Genomic DNA, 19302 nt, shown 5'->3' on the forward strand with positions numbered 1-19302 from the left:
ATGCTTTATTTTAAATTAAATTAACTACAGTACTATCCTACATAGATCCATTGTTTGTTTGTTTTTAACCAGGAAGTCCCTGAGATCAAAATATTTGTTTCAATGGAGACCTTTCCACCAAAGCATATCATTAAGTAGTTACACAAGATTATAAAATCGAGCATGAAAACAATTAATATGCAGTGCTTTTAAAAAGTATTCATCTGCCACAGAAGTTTTCCATTTTTATTGCTTTTCAAATGGAGTTTGGTGCACAGTTAAATTCATCATTAAGAAATGAAACAAATAATGATGTGTAGATCTGCATAGAGCTGCCTGTCCTAAAAAAATCTGAGTGACTGTGCAAGAAAGAGTCTAATAAACGAGGCCAAGACAGCTATGATGGGAGAGACTGTACATTCAACAACTGCTGTCTGTTCTTCACCAGTCCAAACTGTATGGGAAAGAGGCAACAGAAAGCCACTGTTAAGAACTAAATTTCATCAGACCAAAGAAACTTCTTACAGTCAATTTTAAGTCTCCCACAAGCCTGCTGGTGAACTCCAGTCAAGATTTAATAAACAGTAGCTTTCTCTTTATCTCAGGGAGAAAAAAAATCATTTAGCTGTATTGAGTTCTGAAGGTTATTTTCAGGACCAGGCTGCAAAATAGAAGATGGTTGTTCTATCAAAGCAGAGCAAATCCTGGGACCTCTCTACAGCAGCCAGCAAGAATTATAGCTAACAACCTGTTATTAAGAGATTAAAAAAAAAATTTTAAAAATACAAAAGTGGGAAGGGAGTTTACCCAGTACTGCTTTGTGATTAAAAATATACCAGTGCTGCTGTCTCCTCAGACTTGATGAAGGCCAAAAAAAAAAAAAAAAAGATTATAAAGTGTGCAGTGTTGTGTACTGGACAATGAGTTAGAGAACTATAACTTCTCTGTCAAGACAGCAAAGTGTTGAGGCAGCAGCCTGAATATAAATATTGTCTCCATATGAAACACTTAAGAAAATAGCCTGAAGGAGTGTTTTACAGCACGCCCTACCTCTGTGATGAAAACCAAGCCTGCCACTGTTCAAAGTTAGTCTCAACAATGGAAAGACCACTATGGATTTTTAGGTCTGGTACTGATACCAATTAGTGGTCCTCAAGAAAGACCAATGCGTGATATCTAGGCCCGATGCACATTAAATGTAATATTTTAACAGTATGTGAAAGCAGAGAACCTGTCATTCATAACTAGGCTTCTTCATTAATAAGGACGACTGTAACTGATTATGTTAAACAGAGATTAGGACGTCCTCCTCTGTTTATGTGGGATCGGCTGAGATTGATCAGTTTGTCTCCTGCAGTTACATCTGCTGTTCCTCTCTATTTTGTACTACTACTCTAATATTTCACTGTTCTATCAATTTCATTGCCCACTAAGATCCATATCTTAAATCACTGTTAATTATTGTTGTCCAGACTCTGTTTCAGGTTAATCTGTGGCTGCCTTCTAACTTAGCTGCTAGCCGTTAGCATGGCCTTAGAGAAGAGACAAACTGTTATGTTGTCTGCATAAAGATGCACTTTAGCTGTAGGCATGATCCCAATATCATTTATAAAAACAGGAAATAAAACCAAAGCTAAAACCGAGCCTTGGGGGACTTCTGTATTGATCTACAAGCCTTACTTGTGTCTCTCTGTATATTCACACTGTCTTCTATCTGCAGGCTACTTCTTGAACCTCTCTAGGACCTTGTCACCCATATTGATGTCAGTAAATCTGTTCAGCAGCAGCTCAGGGTTTACACAATCAAATACATTGAACACATTCGCATACAGGGCAGCACATTGCTGCATTCTGCCCACAGCATTGATAATGTCATTTATTATGACCTGATCGAAAGCCAGACTAAGTTTCACATAAGATATTATTGTCTGCCAAGAATACTTTACTTTGGATTCTTAAATCTTGGTAAGGATTGTAAGTTTGAATATTGCTTCATTTTATTTTATTTCATCTGAATGGTCCCCACCTTCTTATGAGGGGAGAACATGTGCTGCTTTCCACATTTGAGGATGGGATTGGTCTAGGGGCTCAAAATAAAAATACAAGCAATAGACTCTGCAATAAAACAGGCTATGAGCTTTAAAATCTTGGGATCCAAGCTTTTAGATCAAGATGAGGTTTTTTGGGTCATAGCCTTCAAAGCTTTAGAGATATCAACACTAGAAATAGGTCTGAAAACAAATGGGTCCCTCTGTGGATCATTACAGTTCTGAATTGTCCTAGAATGACAATGAAAGTTCTGTATGTGTTAAAAACACATCCAGCTGACATTAAATGCATGATTTATCTGCACAATATCACCATAGATTCAGACTTTAGAGATGTCAGGGCCCTGTGTCCACAAAAAAGACAGAAAGAAACGAGACAAAAGCAAATATAGCATAGTTTTTCAACTTAAACTGTATTTTTTTTTTTGCAGATGCACTGTTGCACCAGTGACTCTTTAACTCACAACTTCAGTATTTCTAAAACTGAAAAAGGGCATTGCATGAAATACAGAGCATGTCTAAATATTTCTATTACAATACACATAGCACTTTTTCACAAACAAAACATCCACTATGAATTATGAAAACCAAATAAACACCCATATGTAACTTTTTTACAGCAGATTAGACTAGAAAGTGAAATCCCTACAAAATACTAGAGGAATAAGGAAGACATACACTTGTTTTGCTGTCAAGGATATTGATGATTAATTTATGTGGTCTACACTTCTTCTTCTTGAGTACAGTTCAAATTTAGTGGCTAGGATGACAAAAGTGTTATGATGATGTATGAAAAACCTTGGTAAAGACCTATAGAATATAGATAGGAATACAACTCGAAATTTTGACATATGTCAGCACTACTGAAGGGGAGATTTCTGGCTCAGAATAGGAAAAAAAATGACCTATGAAAACATGTATTGTAAAATGGCACAACGTTTCAGTTGGAAAGCATTTAAAAAGAAAAAACTAACAGATGTCACCATGAAAGTTCTCCAGTTAATTACTTACATCAAGACAGTTGTTACCCCCAAAAGTACATCTCTCTAGGGCCTAATTTCTGTTCAGTCTTTGCCTAAGTACTGCCTAGGGTGTTGCAGCTGCAGCTGGATGTAGTGTGAGGACTTTGCTGAGATTCAGTGCTGTTGTGGCCCTGTTGCTTTGGTTTTGAACCTGTATAACTCTTTGGAATTTAACAGATGAAAATATAAAGACCTGCGTGATAAATGTGGCACTAGGGAATGATAGTCCTCTGAAACAAACAAATGCGTCATTAGAAAGTAGAAGTCGTCTGAAATTAATAAATGTGATGTTAAGAAATAAAAGTCTCCTAAAATAAATACATGTGATATTCGGAGGAATAAAGTCACCTGAAATAAATAGATAAATAAATGTGAAACTGGGAAATAAAAGTCCCCTAAAATGAATAAATGATATTAGGAGGAATTAAGTGCCCTGAAATAAATAAATTTGATATTAGGAGATAACTGCCCCCTGAATTAAATAAATGTGATATTAGGAAACAAAAGTCCCCTAAAATAAATAAGTGCGATATTAGGAAGTAAAAGTCCCCTGAAATAAATAAATGTGATATTAGGAAATAAAAGCTCCCGGAAATAAATTAAAATGATATTAAGAAAAAAAGAAGATATTAGGAAAACAAAAAGTACCCTGAAATAAATGAATATTACATTAAGGGAAAAAAAAGTTACCTAGAATAAATAAAAGTGTCCATTTGAAATTGTCATTTTAAAAGTAAAAAGATAAACAAACAAAACTGATTTTTAAAATTATTGCATTTATTAATATCTTTATTGCTTTATTTATTCATCTAACTTTTAAAAATATATATTTAATTTAAATATGTATTTATTCAGTATTAAATTATGATTATCCACAGCTAAGCATGTAATTTGGATGTTTTCTTTCTACTAATCTGAAGAAAGCCATGTTTTCAAAGCAAAATATCCCAAAATCTCTGCTTTTTCCCGTATTGTGTCACATTGTGTTGATTTACACACTTTTTTGTCTCTTCAGAATGAAACATGTTTTCCCGCGCTGCTTGTTGTTTTCAGTCCGAATATGTGCGCGAGCAGGGACGTATCCATGTGTAACCAGTCGCGAGCTGTTTGGCCGTTTCCAGGGCAACCCGGAGCTCCCGTCAATCAAACCTCCAGCAGCAGCACTTCAGCTCTGAAGAGGCAAGGTCGACATCGACTCCAGGTCTCTGCGTTTAACCCTCAAAGTGAGTAAGTTACGACTGTTTGAGGCTGTGTAATTTTAATTTAGTGATTATAAATGTAATGTGTTTTATCTTCATATAAGCCAACTACATAAAAATGAAAGTTTCAGACATGCTAGTAAGCTTTTGTGGTTCAGATTAACGGTGGGTTTCCCATCATATATGTGCATATCTTTACGTTAGTGACATTAACTACATTTTTTATAAGTACAGTTTTAAAATAGAAACTCCACTGATGTTAAAGGCTTAAGTACGTGAATATTCTTGAGTGGAGGTGGCTGAGAAAAATAGTCTTTACCCCTGTTAGCTTTTAGTCATTTCAGTTATGGCTAGCTAAACATTTGGGAGGAAAACTCCTGCACAAGGGAGTTAAGGTGGAATTAACTTTCACAGCTCCTGGGCTTAATGGTCATTTTGGGGAGTGGGAGAGACACACACAAGAATTTATAATGTCCTTGGTGAAAAGAAGTCAGTTTGGCTTGCTAACAAGCTAAATTGTCCTGGTTTCCTGGACAACTGAGCAACATAAACCCCCCACTACTTATGACTGCCCAGTCAGCCTGAACCACTGGGACACACTGGGATGTAGTCTGTGTGTGGTAATGCTGACGCTCTGCATATTTATCTTCAGGTAACGGACATGTCAGACAGCAGCCATGATGGAGCAGAGAGACACACTGACAAGCTTCTTTGTATTGGTACGAAGTTTTATAAGCAGAACAGCTGTGTCTTGTATTTGTCACTCTCTTGGATGTTGACACCCTCTCATGTTAAACCTTGTGTCATAGATCCCATTGACACCAGCGGTGTATTTGGAGTGGATACCCCGACTCTCAAACTGGACCACTGTGACCTCCTCCTAGATGCGATGGATGCTGAGCTTAGTCAGCTGCAGGTCTGTGACGACTATTTTGTTTGTCTTTTTGTCTCTTTGCATGTGTAATCAAAAATGCATTTTTTCGGCAAGTATGATTAATGTGTGCAGGTCCTGCCACATAAACATGAAGTAATTTCCAGGGAGCATGATTGCAGCAATGCAGGTAATTTATACACTCACCCTTTATCAAATTTGAAGATTTCAGGTGGTGAACTGTGCTTTCTATGTTTTTTTTTTTTTTTTTTAATTTTTAGCTGTTCTCAGGTGGAGTCAAGCTCTGAGCAAAGACACGGGCCTTGGAAGTACAAGTCAAACAAATGACACTCCCATGTCTTGTCTTGATCTGATACACACTCCAACGATGGAGCAAACCTCAGGTAATATTGCAGTATTCAATTCAATTCAGTTCAATTCAGTTTTATTTATATAGCACCAATTACAATTCAAATTTTCTCAAGGCGCTTTACAGAACCCATATGCCTGAAAGTATCAGTGCTATTACAGGAAAGACTTCAAAATAACAACAACAAAACAGCATACAGTATTAGAAAAAAATGCAATAGGACTGAGATTTTCCTTTAGACAAAATCAAACCATCTCTCCTCTGCTTCACCCCAGAGAATACCACAGACTGCTGGAAAGATCCTGTCACTCACGAGGAAACTAAAAACAGGCTACACAGAGCAAGAGACAAGAAGGAAACTGAATCTCGAAGGGAGCAGGTCATCTGGAGGTTACAGAAGCTGCTTGGAGACAACTGTGAGGAAGGAAGGATGGCAGAAGAAGCACATCCTCCATCAGACAGCATCTGCACTGAGGACTTTGTCAGACGCTTCAAAGAGGAGATGGTGGAAGTGGCTATGCCAGACGGTAGTATGCAAGAACTAGACAAGGAAGAACAGGATGAGAGGACGAAAATGTTTGTCAGTGATGTTTGCCAGAATGAACAAAATGACCAAAGTCTTGTTGACAAAAGACCATCAGCAACAGCTGGAGAATGGAGTCAAGACACAGTGACTGCTCACTGTTCCCTCTCAAATAAGCCGGGTCAAAGAAAGCAACGGAGGAAATGTCCCTCTGACAGAGTGAACACATCGCATTTTGGTAAGAAAACAGGAGCTCCAGGGAGATACAAATCACAACAGAGGCTTGGGGATAATATCAGTGGTAGGTACAACCTGGTACTTCTTACATTTTTTGGGACACAACAAAGAGCAGTCAAGTGTGGTCTTAAGTTTTCAGTGGTGATGTGGTTGAGGATTAAGAGAAGAAGACCCACCTGCTTTCCCATATCTATCATCCAGATGTCTATCCATCTGCGTGTCCAACAATTTGATCCAGATCAGGTTGTTTACAGCTATTTGACAGATTGTCTTTAACTCGGTGTGGATATTCAAGTTGCGGGACTTTTCCGTAGTGATTTTAAAGACTTTAACATTTTTTGTCAAAAACAATAGACAAGTCAAAACACCTCAGTCCTTAACCCTATCTCAAAAAACAGATTGAAGCCTATGAATTGATATTATAAAACCTACAGCATCAAATCTAACATACAGACTCTCCTCCGTCTTCCTACCCCAAATGGGCATATTGCTTTGAAATTTACTGAGCACATGTCTTACCCCCAAAGGATGAAACCTTTAAAGTCTGAATGCGAACTTTTGCACTTACTTTAGTCCAAAATGCCAACTTATAGCACACATAACCTGCTCCCGTGATCCCAAACACGAGTGACATTCAGCCACTGCAGGGGGAGTATGGATGGCCATGAAGAAGGATGTTGAGTGGACCTAAATTTGCATTAATATAATTAATGTCCTATCATGTGAATCAGGTAATTAAGCAATAATTATGTAAAGCTCTCTTATCTTAGCAATGAATAATCTGCATCTACTATTGAACAGTTAATCCAAATATTATCAAATTCACAGTATGGATATCTTTGTTTTATCTCAACAAAATTTTGAACGTTTCTTGGCTTCTGAGTAAAGGCATAGCCGAGAACCACTGATCTATTTAGTCGAATACATTCATGTTCTCCTTTGACCCTCTTTCCCAAAGAACAACCTGACCCACAATCCTAACATTTTATCCCCAAAGTATAGTAAAATTACCACAGTATTGTTAGTTCCAACACTTTTCTACAATGCTGCAGCCTTGATTTCTTTACAGTCCTGTCTACCTTTTCATTTTCTCACCTTCCCTTCAGTCTCTCACAGGACAGGGGTTGCAGCAGACCATGAAAACGTCCAGCACAACAACAGCTGTTCTCTTACAGCCAGGTGCTTGGCAGGTACCAAACTGCAAGCTCAGTCTAACTAATGCTTTTGAGAATCTCTTAACTCGAAAGAGTGATGGTAGGCTGCTTGTTTTTTTGTTTTTTTTTACAGGAGTGCCTGTGTGTAGCTTTGACACCGTGTCCATTGACAGTGACCTCGATACAGTCTCCACGGAGCAAGTCAGGCATCACATTCGCAAGCAGCCAGGTAAGAAACAACAGGAAGTACGATGGAAAGTGAGCTCCATTTTAAAAGTGGAACCGTTTAAAATACAACTACTATTAAAACAGTTGATGTAACAAACTGAAAATGATTAAGATCAAAATAATTTGGAAACAAACTCTTTGAATGCCGAAGATAATAATATCAGGAGCAATAAAATGTGTATAAAATTATATTAAACATAATTTGTATGTCCCCACCAAGGATGGCAAGCTCTTATTCGGTCTGTCACAGACATGAATGACGACTGTACCAACCAGAGTGACCATGACACACCCACACAGGAAGAAAGTGATACTCAGCCTACATTGGGTAAAGCAAGATCTGACAGTGGTTTTCTTTTTGAGTCCACATTATAAAACAAATTCTAACTTGTCTCCCATCTTTATTTACAAAGTCCAGAGGTCTTCTTATGAACATGTACAAAACACAAGTCTGTCTAAATGTAAAGCTCAACGTAACAGGAGAGGAACTTACAGGTAAAAAAAAAAAAAAAAAAAGGTTATTTTATCCAATCATTTATTAATTTGTTTAAAATGTTTAAATAGATTTTAAGATTATACACTGCATTTTTGTGTATCCTAGACTTGTATGTTCATTGAGTGACAATGAAAAGGACACAGATGAAGAAATTATCCACTGCAGTGGGAGGTCCAGGCCTGAGAGGACATCAGCGAAGATGAAGTCCGATTGGGCCACGCTGAAAGAGCGACTCTCTAACCTCCAACAAGTGAGAATGAACCTTCCAGTGTATTTTAATATGTTAATTAGTTTAATTTGAAATATGCTTTTATATCAGTTGGATATATGAGGAGATGTTGCTTAGCCTATTTGTGTGTGGTTTAGAAATGTGAGAAAGAAGAGGAGACACTAAGGTTAAAGAGGACTCAGTTAAAAGACGTTGAGCTCTGCCTCTCTGAACTTCGACAGAAACGGAAGGTAAATTCCAATATCTTCAGTTGTTTATCAGAAAACTGTGTTTAGAAGTGTCACTAATGCTCACAGTTAATGGTTTGTGGCCCAGCATGCTTTGCAGGAATTAGAGCGACTGACTACAGAGACAGCACAGATGGAGAAAGACAAGAGGACTTTGGAGTCTGTTCTGAGAGACAGCAGGATGGAGAAGGAGTCTGTTAGGTATAAAATCAACTCCTACTAGTTGTTTCATGCAGAGCTGTATAAATCAACTTGGCTAACAACCCACTGTGTCAACATAATCCTGTTCTGTATAAAGAATAACTCTGTTAAATAGTAAAACAACACTGCATATATTGTAGCTGCCAGCTACAAAAGCTCCAGAGGCAGAAAGAGTCCTTTCTCCTGGAGGTTAGAGATATGGAAAAAGATCTTCCAATACTGAGTAAACAGACTCCAAAGGATGGATCCTGCATGAACCGGGTAATAAAACCAGACTCAAGAAATATATGTTTGAGTTTTTAGTTTTATTGTCAGTTTTTTTCTCATGACACCACTTTTTGTTGTTGTTTCTCTGTTCCACTAACAGAACAATGTCATTATGTCAGTGCTGGAGAGGGAGGAGATGGAAAGACAGCTGGATAATGCCAAAACAGAATTGTTTGCTGAGCAGCGACGTGCAAGAGAGAAACTTGAGTCCATGCAAGAGGTACAGGGTTAAAGCCTTTTTATATATAATCCCTAGACAAAAATTCTGAACTGTATGTGTGTGAGTAAAACAAAGTTGTAACTGCAGCATTATTTTTGGTCTGATGTCAGTGATCTGTTTGTTGTGTAATTATTAGTAAAACGTTTTAAACCATTTAATTTCTCAATTTGTTAATGGCTTTGGTTATCCTTGCAGTTAAGAATTCAAAGATTTTTACCTAATGAAAAAAATCACTATTATGTGTTTTTCTTAAAAGCTTGCAAATAATTAATTATGGTCCTATAACTTTCATCAGTAAGGCAAACATCATCATGTCATCCAGGGAGAAGGTGTTTGTTTAGTGTAAATGTCACATTTAGTTTCTGTGTTTTAAAATATCACTCTATATATGTTTGTATGATCTTGGAGCAGAAGTTAGAGGAGACTTGTGAGGAGCTTCACAGAGCCACAGAAGCTGAGAGCTCACTGAGGGACAGATGTTTCTGTCTGGAGGAAAAACTGATGCAGAAAAACCAACAGCTTGAGGTAGCATCTTCTGTCATACAAAATTCTAACACAAAACAAAAAACATTTTTATCTGTGTCACTACAATTGTTGTCTCTCCTATTGTTAGGCACTTGAGATTCAAGTGAGCAAACTGCAGGGTGAACTGGGAGAATGTAAGGACAGGTTAGGTACCCTGGAGAAAATGTTGGCCCAGAGAGAACTGCAGTTGCTGGATTTAAAGGAACAATGTGGAGCCTTCCAAGCAGAGAGAGATGGACTGAAGGGGGAGCTACAGCACCTGAAAACCCAGCACTGCAAAGCCCTGAAGGAAGCCCAGGTGCAGGTCCACAGAATGAAGGTAGGTGCCGAGGTTTGTCTTATTGTACAAATACTTTTTCTAACATAGGATAAGCCTATTAGGTTTCCTTTGTCTTTCATGTTAGCTTTGGCTCATGAGAAGCAAATCCAAAAAGAAAACTGAAAAGTGTAAATACGGATACCTGTCACTCATCTTCAGGTTAATAAGCAGGCTGAGGAGGAGAAAGCACATGATTTGAAAGAAGAGATGCTGTCTCTCACAGGACACATTGAGTCCATGCAAAGTTCCATTCAGGCGAGTATGCTGACCTAAACAACACAGTACTTTAATATAAAATACACTACATTGCCTTAAGAGCATATTGTAAACTATATGTAATGTTTGAGCACCACAAGTGTGAAGCGAGCCCTGTCTTGCCTGTGTTATTCCCGTGGTTACTGCAATATACAATGAATAAAAATACTTCATTGATTTACTTTTAAGATGTAATCCTCTTCGATTCTGGCAGCTAAAAGAGGAGGAAGTAATTCAACTGAGGAAATCTCTGCAGCAGCAAAGGGAAGAGGCAAAAAAATGTGAAAAGGAGTGGCATGTGGAAGCCTTGGAAAAGGTACTTTCGTAATCCGCTGACAGACATATGCAAGGTTTTTCCAACATGATTGCATTATATGCGTGATATGCTCCCATTTAGGTACACAAAGCTGTAGAGGAAGAGAGGAGGAAGTATGAGGCAGAAAAAGTGGAGGCAGTACAAGTTCACTGTGGGATACTGGAAGAGCAGCACAGAAAAAGCCTGGAAAGCTTGAGGAGTGAGATGCAGCAAGAGAAGAGCAAAGCACTGGTTCTTCAACATCAAGTGGTGGAATTAAATACAGTAAGACGACTCACAACCATGACATGTAAAAGTACCATCTTAAGCAAATCTGAAGACATTTTCACGCTGTCTCTGCATGACTTTGTTTTGTCTGTAAGAGAGTGCAGGAGTTAGAGAGTGAAAGCTGTGCACAGCAGAGAGAGCAGGAGTCTTTGCTGGCTGTGATTTGTAAATCGCTGAAAGAGGAGCACCAGGCTGAGCTGCAACGATCACAGAGGCATATGGCAAAGGTACAGGAAAACCACAGAAAGCACTCATTTGCAGTGATGTGAAGATGTGCAAGTTATAGAAAGCGGACATGGTGTGGTTTGTGGTCACAGCAGAGTCAGAGGGCAGTGCTGCGCCTTGAGCAGGATGTTCAGCTGTCAGTGAAAGAGACTGACAGGCTCCGGGTGATGCTAGAGGAAAAGGAAAGCAGCCATCACCGAATCACAGCTGAGAAGGAACAGCAACTCAGACACTGGGCCCAGCAGCTGGTAGTAGAGTGCCAGCATCTACACCGTTTGGTGGAACAAAGTGGAGCCAAACAAAGTGCTGGGAAACTATCTCCCAGGTATAATTTTCTGCTCTGACTTTCATCCAAAGAAGTGAATTTTTTGTTAACAACATGGGGTTTTTGATGATTAGCTTCTAGTGGTGCTATCTTTATATTCTGCAGTCTTACAGGCACTGAAGCTCTTGCATACCTGAAAACACTACGAGAGAAGCTGAAGCACTTTATTAGCCACCTACACCAGGAGCTGAAATCACAGAAACAAACCAATGAGCATCTGAGAAAAGACAAGGTATAATTTGAACTTTGCCTGCAACACATTAAATGCAAACAGGAATACATGTCTGCAAATTTGTATTTTTTTCAGGAGCGAGAATTGAGCATCCAGAGGCAGCAGCTGAGGGTGGAGAGAGATCAAGCCTTGAACTCTATAAAAAAGCGTCTCATTCAGGTGTGAACTTACACACTTTTGTAGAGCTCACATTAGTACAAAAAGGCAAAACCACATCAATTACACCATCGCAGAAATGTTGTACTCTGCAACGTCGGTGCAGGAACACATTGAGGAGCTGAGCAGTCTGAAACGGGCTCATTTGACTGATGGAGGAGCTGAGGGAGGTGGAGGAGTTGCAGCATCTCTCCGCAAGCAGCTGAAGGCCAAAGACCTGGAGCTCAGGCAGGTTCAGAGGAGCATGGCAGAGTGGAAGGAGCAGACTGCAGCTCGCCTGGCATGCAAGTTTGAGGAAGAATTGACAGCCGAACTCGAAAGGTAACCGGCTCAACATGAAAACTGAATCCTCCAAAGTCAGTCAAAATGAAGCCTCATAACGTTTGTTCTTTGTATGAAGCAAATATTTTTTTCATACTTGCTATACTTAAGCCTTCCTCCATAAAACAGCAAACATTGCACTCATGCTGTGTGTTTACTTTGTGCGCCACTTTGTGCCATCCCACAGGTGCAAGGCAAAGTTGTTAAGGGGCAGGTAACTCATCACTGTATGTGAAAAATAGAAGACATACTAACCAGCTGTCTGTGTTTAACAGAGCATGATCTCACCTCAACTCACTGCGATATGCAGCTTAAGCCATAGATGTGACATGTAAACCTAAACCTCTTTATGCTAATATGCCGAACAATCTTTCTAATATCGGTTTGTTTGTTTTCCAGAAAAGCATCGAAGAGTCAAGAGGAGAGGCACAGAAAGCCTGAGCAGTATGAAGAAGAAATGATGTTTAGTTTAAAGGTATTTATTTTTCTGTTCCTGTGTGAACATTAACATCAACTCCTTTCATATAGATACCAAAAATAGTGTCGTGTACATATTGTTCATTTTTTGGGAAAACTCTCTCTCTGGTGCTTTCTCTCATCAGGAAGCTCAGAAATCCGTTTGCTCTCCGTCCATCCATGCTGTGGACTCTGCTGCCTCCCAGAGCCCCTCAGATGTGACTTCATTTAAGCTTTTATGTTACCTTCAGAGCAGAGTGAAGCAGCTCCGTGTGGAAAATCAGGCCTATATGTGGAGTCCACCTCCTCCATTTACAATCCCCTCAGACTTATCAGGATCATATCTTACAACTGTGAGTACATTCTTTTAATAGCAGGTTATTGCTGATAACTGACTTGTCCCTCTTTCTTTGTAACCACTAGCTGCATTTAAGGTCAAGTATTCCCATGAAGGATTTGTATTAGAAAATTCAATCGTCTAAGAAATGTATGAATTGAAGAAACCAATAAATTTGTCGTTATATCTTAACATAGATCTTGAACATGATAAAATAGTGTCCAAAGCAGCTCACCGCAGAAGAGTTATGTTCAAATTTGAGTAATAATTCTATTGAAAATTGAGGGCAGCATTGTTTAAAAAAAAAAAAAAAAAAGTATAAAATATATACAGTATATCATCAGGAATTTGTTGGGAACATTTCCAGTGGAAGATGCTGATGCACTGCCCTGATATTCCCAAAGATTGTGTAAGTAACAGATAAAACATTAGAATGGCAATATTTACAGAACTTAAGAAAAAACTATTAGAAATAACAACTGCCATCGTTATCAAGCAGCACCAAAGGAAAAAAAGAAGCATCAAACTATCTGCTATGCTCGGTAAGGAGCATGGCACTTTTGGGTCTGATATGAAATGCCCTTTTACTGAAAAGTACTTGTCTAAAATAAATTGCAAGTTATTTCTAAAACTGTTAAAAACAAGGAAAATACCAGTGCAAAAGAAGCAGTATCATGAATATTTTAATGTATTTTCTGTGCGCGTCTTAACAACTAGTACTGGTGTCTCCTTCACAGATCGTTCAGGGTCAAGACAGTGCCGGTACTCTGGGCCAATCATCAATCAGGACAGTCTCAAGTGAAGGACATGAAACCTTCATTGTGTGAGTCAGTGCACACCAGTGACATAATGCTGTTAAAACCTCAAAAGGTTCTTAAAAGTCAGTGCTCTGTGGCCACGGAAATGAATCATTGACTGTTCCTTGTGCTTGAGATAGCAGATTAACAAGCAGGTCATAGTGACATGATGCAGTCTTTAGTTCACATTCCTGTGCGTTAAAGCAGTCAAACTTTATGGCTTAAAGTTGCAGTGAACTGTACATGAGTGATGACCTGACATTTTTCTGGAAGCGGAGGATCATGTGAGTTATGTCAAATAACCTCATAAAGCTGGCAGGTCATTGAGGGAATCCCTTCTGGGTCCATGAAAATTCAGTGCCTCCCACCTGACCCTCTCAGAATCAGATGATTTCTTTGGTACAATAGCTTGTATTGTGCAGTGTATTTAATGAAACCATGCATAATTATTCACGCTATGAATATTTTCCGAGTTACAGGGCCTCCAAGTAAATTGGGGTGGGTCAAAATTTCACACTTTAGAATTTGCCATATTTATTTCTGGAATTTTTGAACCCTCATAATTTCTGAAGTACAGAAGATAGACATTTAATTTTCAGGGCTGAAAAACACACCTTCACTATGATAAAAAACTCATATCAAATTAATTTTAAATCTATTCCAGATGTCACAATCTAAATACGTCTCATTTTGTTTAGCACAGTTTTCTCTAGAACTAACTTTGAGCATTAATATCACAGTTTTGCAGGCCTGAAATTTTTATGTGGCTACCTCATGTACAAGTTATGAGGACTCAAAACTGCTGGAAACCCCAACACAAATCAAAAGGGGCAAAATTTCAATCCACTCCATTGTACTTTGCTGGTCATTAACTCTGAAAATATTCTTAATATGAAGATAAGATGTTGAATGCCTTGATTAAATATCCATTAGTTCTTGTATGTGGTTGATTTTACATGGAATGGCCCTTCTATAAATTTAATTCTATCTTTAATTGGACAATTAAAAAATATTCTAATGGTTTCTGGCAAGTTCAAATACAATTATGTCCTTGTCATTTAATATGCATGATAAATATATTAATAAAACATGTCCTGAGACTGATTAAGAGAGGGTTTTTCAATAATCACATCTGCTGTTGCACAAGCAGTATGTTATATTAAATATGCTAGTCGTACTTCTGTTATTTAGGTATTTACCCAAGCTGGAGTAGTTGTGCTTTAAGTACTTCTTCTGGTATCAAAATGTTTAAAAAGAGAATGTACCTGTAGACTAGAGCATATTTGTCTAACAATGACATCACCATTTAAGTAAACATAGTCATCAATATCAGCCTTGGCTCAGTTGGCTTCAGCTGAACTGATACATAAACCTTTAATTTCGTGTAACAAACTGGATATTGTTTCATTCTATTATCTGACTGTAGATTTTAATTCATGCTAAAATCAAGCAAAACCTCATCCAATGAAAGAAACTTTGCCATTGAGAAATTCTACATGAAGAATGTACGTTTATTAAAAAACAAATATAAAGTAATAACACGCAATGGCTTGTTGCAATTCTGGTTATGTACATATTAATATCATATCATACAAATGTGCATTGCCATGACTTCCTTACAAATTCCTCAAACCTCAAAGATGGCACATTTGCTAAGCACTAGAGGAAGATGATCTTTCCACCTCAAGTATGACTGCAAGCAGGAAGTCATCCTTTGAGCACTTGAGAACAACTTTAGTGCTCTGTCAATAATGCCCAGAAGCTGCACATGGAAATTTATGTGCTGCACAACGATGTTTAGGAAAGAACAAAGCCAGATTTACAATGCATCAGTGTGTCATCAGCAAGGCTTTGGCAAAATTATGTACAAATGATTTCTAAGGGCAAAGGTTAATCCTGTAAGTTGTATAAAACAGGTTATATAAGGCTGACTGTCTACAGACCTTAAAATGAACATTGATGCAACTGTTAAATTAGGTCAGTTATTACATGTCATGTGTAGTTACCTGGGATTGAAATCAGGAAACAAACTGAATGACTGTGAAGCAAATGATGCGTTGTACAAACTGTTCAAAACAGCACAACGTTCATATAAAGGCAACTGCCTTTGTCAAACTGACCGGCTTGAAATGAGTCCTTCAGTCTTTTGTGCGACAATATGTCCAGCCTTCTACTTTGGCATGGCTTTTAATGTGAATAAGCACTACTACATTTCCATGTCCTCCTCGCCAAAGCTGTGGGCCACAGGAAAACTGTACAGAGGAGAGTGTGTGTCTGCAGGTGGACTAGAGGGGCTGAGGGCACTGTGAGGGATGGGAGATGGACACGGAGTAGGAGGTTGACGAGACACTGTCTGTTGTTTACGCTGTTTTTGCAATGAGCCCTTCAGCCTCCGACAGAAAGGATCATCCGGTGGCCTCCAAAGAACCAACTCCATGCAGGAGTGGCTCCTGAAAGTAAAAGGAAAAAGCAGATGAGACAAGAATTGGTACCAGAAGGAAAAACATGAGTTTACAGCTTCTCGATGAAGAAACTCTCCTCAGTGGAACACAAGTTATTTTAGGTCGGGACTTTGTGACTTGTTGCTTCATTCACCAATAAATGTTCCAGTAACAAAGTAAGGAGGACATACACAGACTGGGCTACTGTGTGGGGGAGGATGTCACTGATGCCGCGCTGTAGACCCTCCTTCAAACTGTCAGAGAGCACCAGCACCGGCCGTCTCTGAGCTGGCTCTACATCCAGATCTTCATCCTCGTCATCGTCCTCCAGTGTTATTCTAGGATACATCAATATGGCAAACTTAAAGGAATAGAGGGTACAGTGTGTACGGGTGTCACAATATACTGTGACGTAACCCATCACTACCACTGAAAGGCAAAACAAACCCTGTGGAGCTGATACAAACGGGGCCAGAGCTACAATGTTAAAAATACTGAAGAGCCTGTGGACTGGGAAGATACAGTCTATATACTCACAGGGATTAGTGATTTGGATAAATGCTGTTGCCTGAGTATTCATGAATCAAAGACTTTCCTAAAATTCAGTCAAAACAATTCATATTATTTTAGGTTTGCTTGTAACAGATTGTATCTATTTTAAGCAGTTCTGAATTTTTTAAATGTTAGAACGATGACCAACAAATTGTAAATCTAAATTAATATAAAAAAAACATTTATCGCTTTTATTGATTTCCAAAACAATAATATTGCAAGACAATAAAAGATAATATTGTACCCAAAGTGTATATACATTGTTCCTCGGGAGTCTAACACAAGAGACTGTCCATATGGTTCTATTTCGAGCAGATTTTGTCTGTCTAACTAAAGTATTCTGTAATGGAAGGTGTATCCCTCTTCTGTACAAATGTATGTTGGAATGAACTCCCAATGACCCTGTTTTAGATAAAGTATCGCCTTTAATTTTTCTTTAACTAAATCCAATATTGCATCATTTTACAACAGTCCTAAAGCTTTTCAGTAGTACCTTGTTCATGTTTCTTTCTGTGTCAATATGGAATGTTTGTGTTTGTCTATCAAGGAAGTGAGTGTGGCAGCTTTGTGTACGTTCTATTGAGGAAAGATACTGAAAAAGTCACTACTGAGCAAATATTTTTCTCACACTTGTTTTACCTGTAAAAGATAGATTCCAGAATGCCTAACTGTAAGTATCAGTAGTCTGAAGTCTAATGTCACAACCACTCACACAGATTTGTCACACCTTGAATGTTGTGTACCTGTCTTCGATCTCCTGAAGTTTCCTCTGAGCTGCCTCTACCTCCATGCAGGAGCTCTCTGTTTCAGGTCGGGTCAGGGCAGTGGAGGGCTGAGGGGCTGGGCAGGGCTGTGGAAGTGCAGGACTGGCTGGTTGTGTGGACAGAGGAGGACAGCTGTTTGCTGGAGGCCAGTCGCAATGAGCGCCAGAGCTTGAGTTCTCTGAAATTTCCACTTCTGCCTCAAACATTAGCCTCCTCTTTTTGGCACTGCATCCCCTGATGAAATATTGATACATGTTTATTTAACCCAGCATGGTATAAACAAGTCTTAGGAGCTCAATTTAACACTTCTTTGTGACTATTCCAGGCATTGCCAAGTGTATTTTTCTATGCATCTCTCGCTTACTCATCATCTGTTCTCCTCCTGTGTTTCCTAAGGCATCGTGTCTCCCAGCTGCTGTGAGACAGAGACAGATGTGTCAAAACAGAAAATGCATGTCAACCTTATACTGAAAAGATATTTTAAATGTTACCAAAGCATTATTGATAAATGTATGCAGGGCAATTTACATCCTTCTAAGAATCAGCTACATACCTGTTGGAGACTCTTGCTCTCTGTAGGTGTCCAGACGTACTAGGAGATCCCAGATCAAATTCAGGAAGGCTGGTGGGGCCTGAAAATGAATACATGGCTGGCAGAAACCTCAGTTCACTGCTTGAGGGAGCAGAGTGATGCATGGTGGTCCAGTCGATGAAATGGTTTCAACAGACACGCGGGTAGGTAACTATAAACGGATCTGATCTGGGAGATCAGTATTGATACCAGTCAGATGAGCTAATATAGACACTTTCTGGAACCTACATGACGCACAAGTTATAAATCTGTTTGCACGGGGTCAGCTGGTTGTTATGTAGCTAGCTACAACGCCATAGTTACATGACTTTGTTTGTATGATGTTATGGATCAAACTGTCTGTTACTCCGTGACACTGTAACACACAATGACAGTTTCATCCCTGCACAGAATAACAACTTTGCATAAGTTAAGCAGAAATACACAGCGTTAAAGACCGACCTGTGCAGCTACTCTGCCCCTTGCTGTTTTTGTTGCTGGTCGCTGTTTTGCTAGCTTGCCTCCGCTCAGTTTACATTATTGTCCCGTGGGATAATCCTATTACCGCACTAAGACAGTCTCTGCAGGCCCAAGTCCGACTAATTTAATATTATGATACAACAGTTGAGCAGAAATAGCCCCCAAATGCTCTGTTCCTGTGGTGTGAACTGCCCTGGAGGTAGGCTGGGCTGAGCTGACGTTAGCTAGCTATTCTGAAACGCGAGTCGCGCCAGAAGACTCGTCAAGGTTCTAGAACGTGCGTAACCTACGCTGAGTAGCTCAGGGGGATTATGGGAAATGTAGTTAACTCGTGTTCAGCTGTTAGATTTTTTTTTTCCATCACAGAAAGCACGTATGCTACGTTATACGACTTAGATGAATTGCTGGAAATGTAGTTGTTGTGGACAATCGACTGCCTACAAAGACTTTTCCCGCAGAAGGCGCGTACGTTAACTTCGGTAACTTAGCTGAATTGTGGGAAATGTAGTGTCTACGGACAAACGACTTGTCACAAAGTGTAGGTTCTTTTAAAACCCGGTGAGATACATAAGCTAAGTTAGCTTGTAAAGTTGTTGATGGTTCGTTAAAATCAGCTCCAGCTCGTTAAAATGTTAGCTTTCACTCGCCGTCCATTAGAAACAAGTTTACGCCGTTGACCAGTTAATTCTGTG

General features: G+C 39.0%; 2 protein-coding genes across 7 annotated transcripts; one reads left to right on the forward strand and one right to left on the reverse strand.

Annotated features, from left to right (window-relative positions):
- Nucleotides 1–4084: 4084 nt before the first annotated feature.
- si:ch211-102c2.8 (trichohyalin) lies at nucleotides 4085–15241 on the forward strand. 4 transcript variants are annotated; one of them, XM_035953275.2, is made up of 29 exons: nucleotides 4085–4276; nucleotides 4901–4967; nucleotides 5058–5164; nucleotides 5255–5309; nucleotides 5401–5523; nucleotides 5765–6250; nucleotides 7356–7439; nucleotides 7537–7632; nucleotides 7852–7959; nucleotides 8045–8126; nucleotides 8233–8377; nucleotides 8494–8586; nucleotides 8672–8784; nucleotides 8925–9045; nucleotides 9152–9271; nucleotides 9683–9796; nucleotides 9885–10115; nucleotides 10275–10370; nucleotides 10585–10686; nucleotides 10768–10950; nucleotides 11049–11180; nucleotides 11271–11503; nucleotides 11609–11735; nucleotides 11811–11894; nucleotides 11998–12212; nucleotides 12400–12426; nucleotides 12612–12687; nucleotides 12815–13021; nucleotides 13743–15241. In XM_035953275.2, the coding sequence occupies exons 2-29, from the start codon at nucleotides 4910–4912 to the stop codon at nucleotides 13830–13832; spliced, it is 3708 nt and encodes a 1235-aa protein (XP_035809168.2). In that variant the 5' UTR covers nucleotides 4085–4276; nucleotides 4901–4909; the 3' UTR covers nucleotides 13833–15241. The 4 variants fall into 4 exon arrangements, with proteins under 4 accessions (XP_035809168.2, XP_035809167.2, XP_054867244.1 ...); XM_035953274.2 differs by having other exon boundaries at nucleotides 4085–4272; XM_055011269.1 differs by having other exon boundaries at nucleotides 4085–4272; nucleotides 11274–11503.
- Nucleotides 15242–15292: 51 nt separating this feature from the next.
- ccdc117 (coiled-coil domain containing 117) lies at nucleotides 15293–19262 on the reverse strand. 3 transcript variants are annotated; one of them, XM_023281202.3, is made up of 6 exons: nucleotides 18593–19259; nucleotides 18113–18319; nucleotides 17924–17974; nucleotides 17539–17793; nucleotides 16435–16581; nucleotides 15293–16252 (listed from the first exon to the last, which is right to left on the reverse strand). In XM_023281202.3, exons 2-6 carry the CDS (start codon nucleotides 18253–18255, stop codon nucleotides 16009–16011), a joined length of 840 nt encoding a protein of 279 aa, XP_023136970.1. In that variant the 5' UTR covers nucleotides 18256–18319; nucleotides 18593–19259; the 3' UTR covers nucleotides 15293–16008. The 3 variants fall into 3 exon arrangements, with proteins under 3 accessions (XP_023136970.1, XP_023136971.1, XP_035809172.1); XM_023281203.3 differs by having other exon boundaries at nucleotides 17924–17971; nucleotides 18113–19262; XM_035953279.2 differs by having other exon boundaries at nucleotides 18113–19258.
- Nucleotides 19263–19302: the final 40 nt, after the last annotated feature.

The sequence above is a fragment of the Amphiprion ocellaris genome, chromosome 6 (genome assembly GCF_022539595.1).
Source record: "Amphiprion ocellaris isolate individual 3 ecotype Okinawa chromosome 6, ASM2253959v1, whole genome shotgun sequence".
In the NCBI taxonomy this organism is placed as follows: domain Eukaryota; kingdom Metazoa; phylum Chordata; class Actinopteri; family Pomacentridae; genus Amphiprion; species Amphiprion ocellaris.

What these genes read in the sequence shown, in the direction of transcription:
- si:ch211-102c2.8 (XM_035953275.2), top strand. Translation starts at nt 4,910, where the DNA reads ATGTCAGACAGCAGCCATGATGGAGCAGAGAGACACACTGACAAGCTT. An exon ending in AACTTCGACAGAAACGGAAG is followed by an intron (nt 8,587 to 8,671) that starts GTAAATTCCAAT and finishes TTTGTGGCCCAG; the next exon opens with CATGCTTTGCAGGAATTAGA. An exon ending in AACTTGAGTCCATGCAAGAG is followed by an intron (nt 9,272 to 9,682) that starts GTACAGGGTTAA and finishes ATCTTGGAGCAG; the next exon opens with AAGTTAGAGGAGACTTGTGA.
- ccdc117 (XM_023281202.3), bottom strand. Translation starts at nt 18,255, where the DNA reads ATGCATCACTCTGCTCCCTCAAGCAGTGAACTGAGGTTTCTGCCAGCC. An exon ending in AGAGCAAGAGTCTCCAACAG is followed by an intron (nt 17,975 to 18,112) that starts GTATGTAGCTGA and finishes TCTGTCTCACAG; the next exon opens with CAGCTGGGAGACACGATGCC. An exon ending in CTTCAGGAGATCGAAGACAG is followed by an intron (nt 16,582 to 17,538) that starts GTACACAACATT and finishes GATGTATCCTAG; the next exon opens with AATAACACTGGAGGACGATG.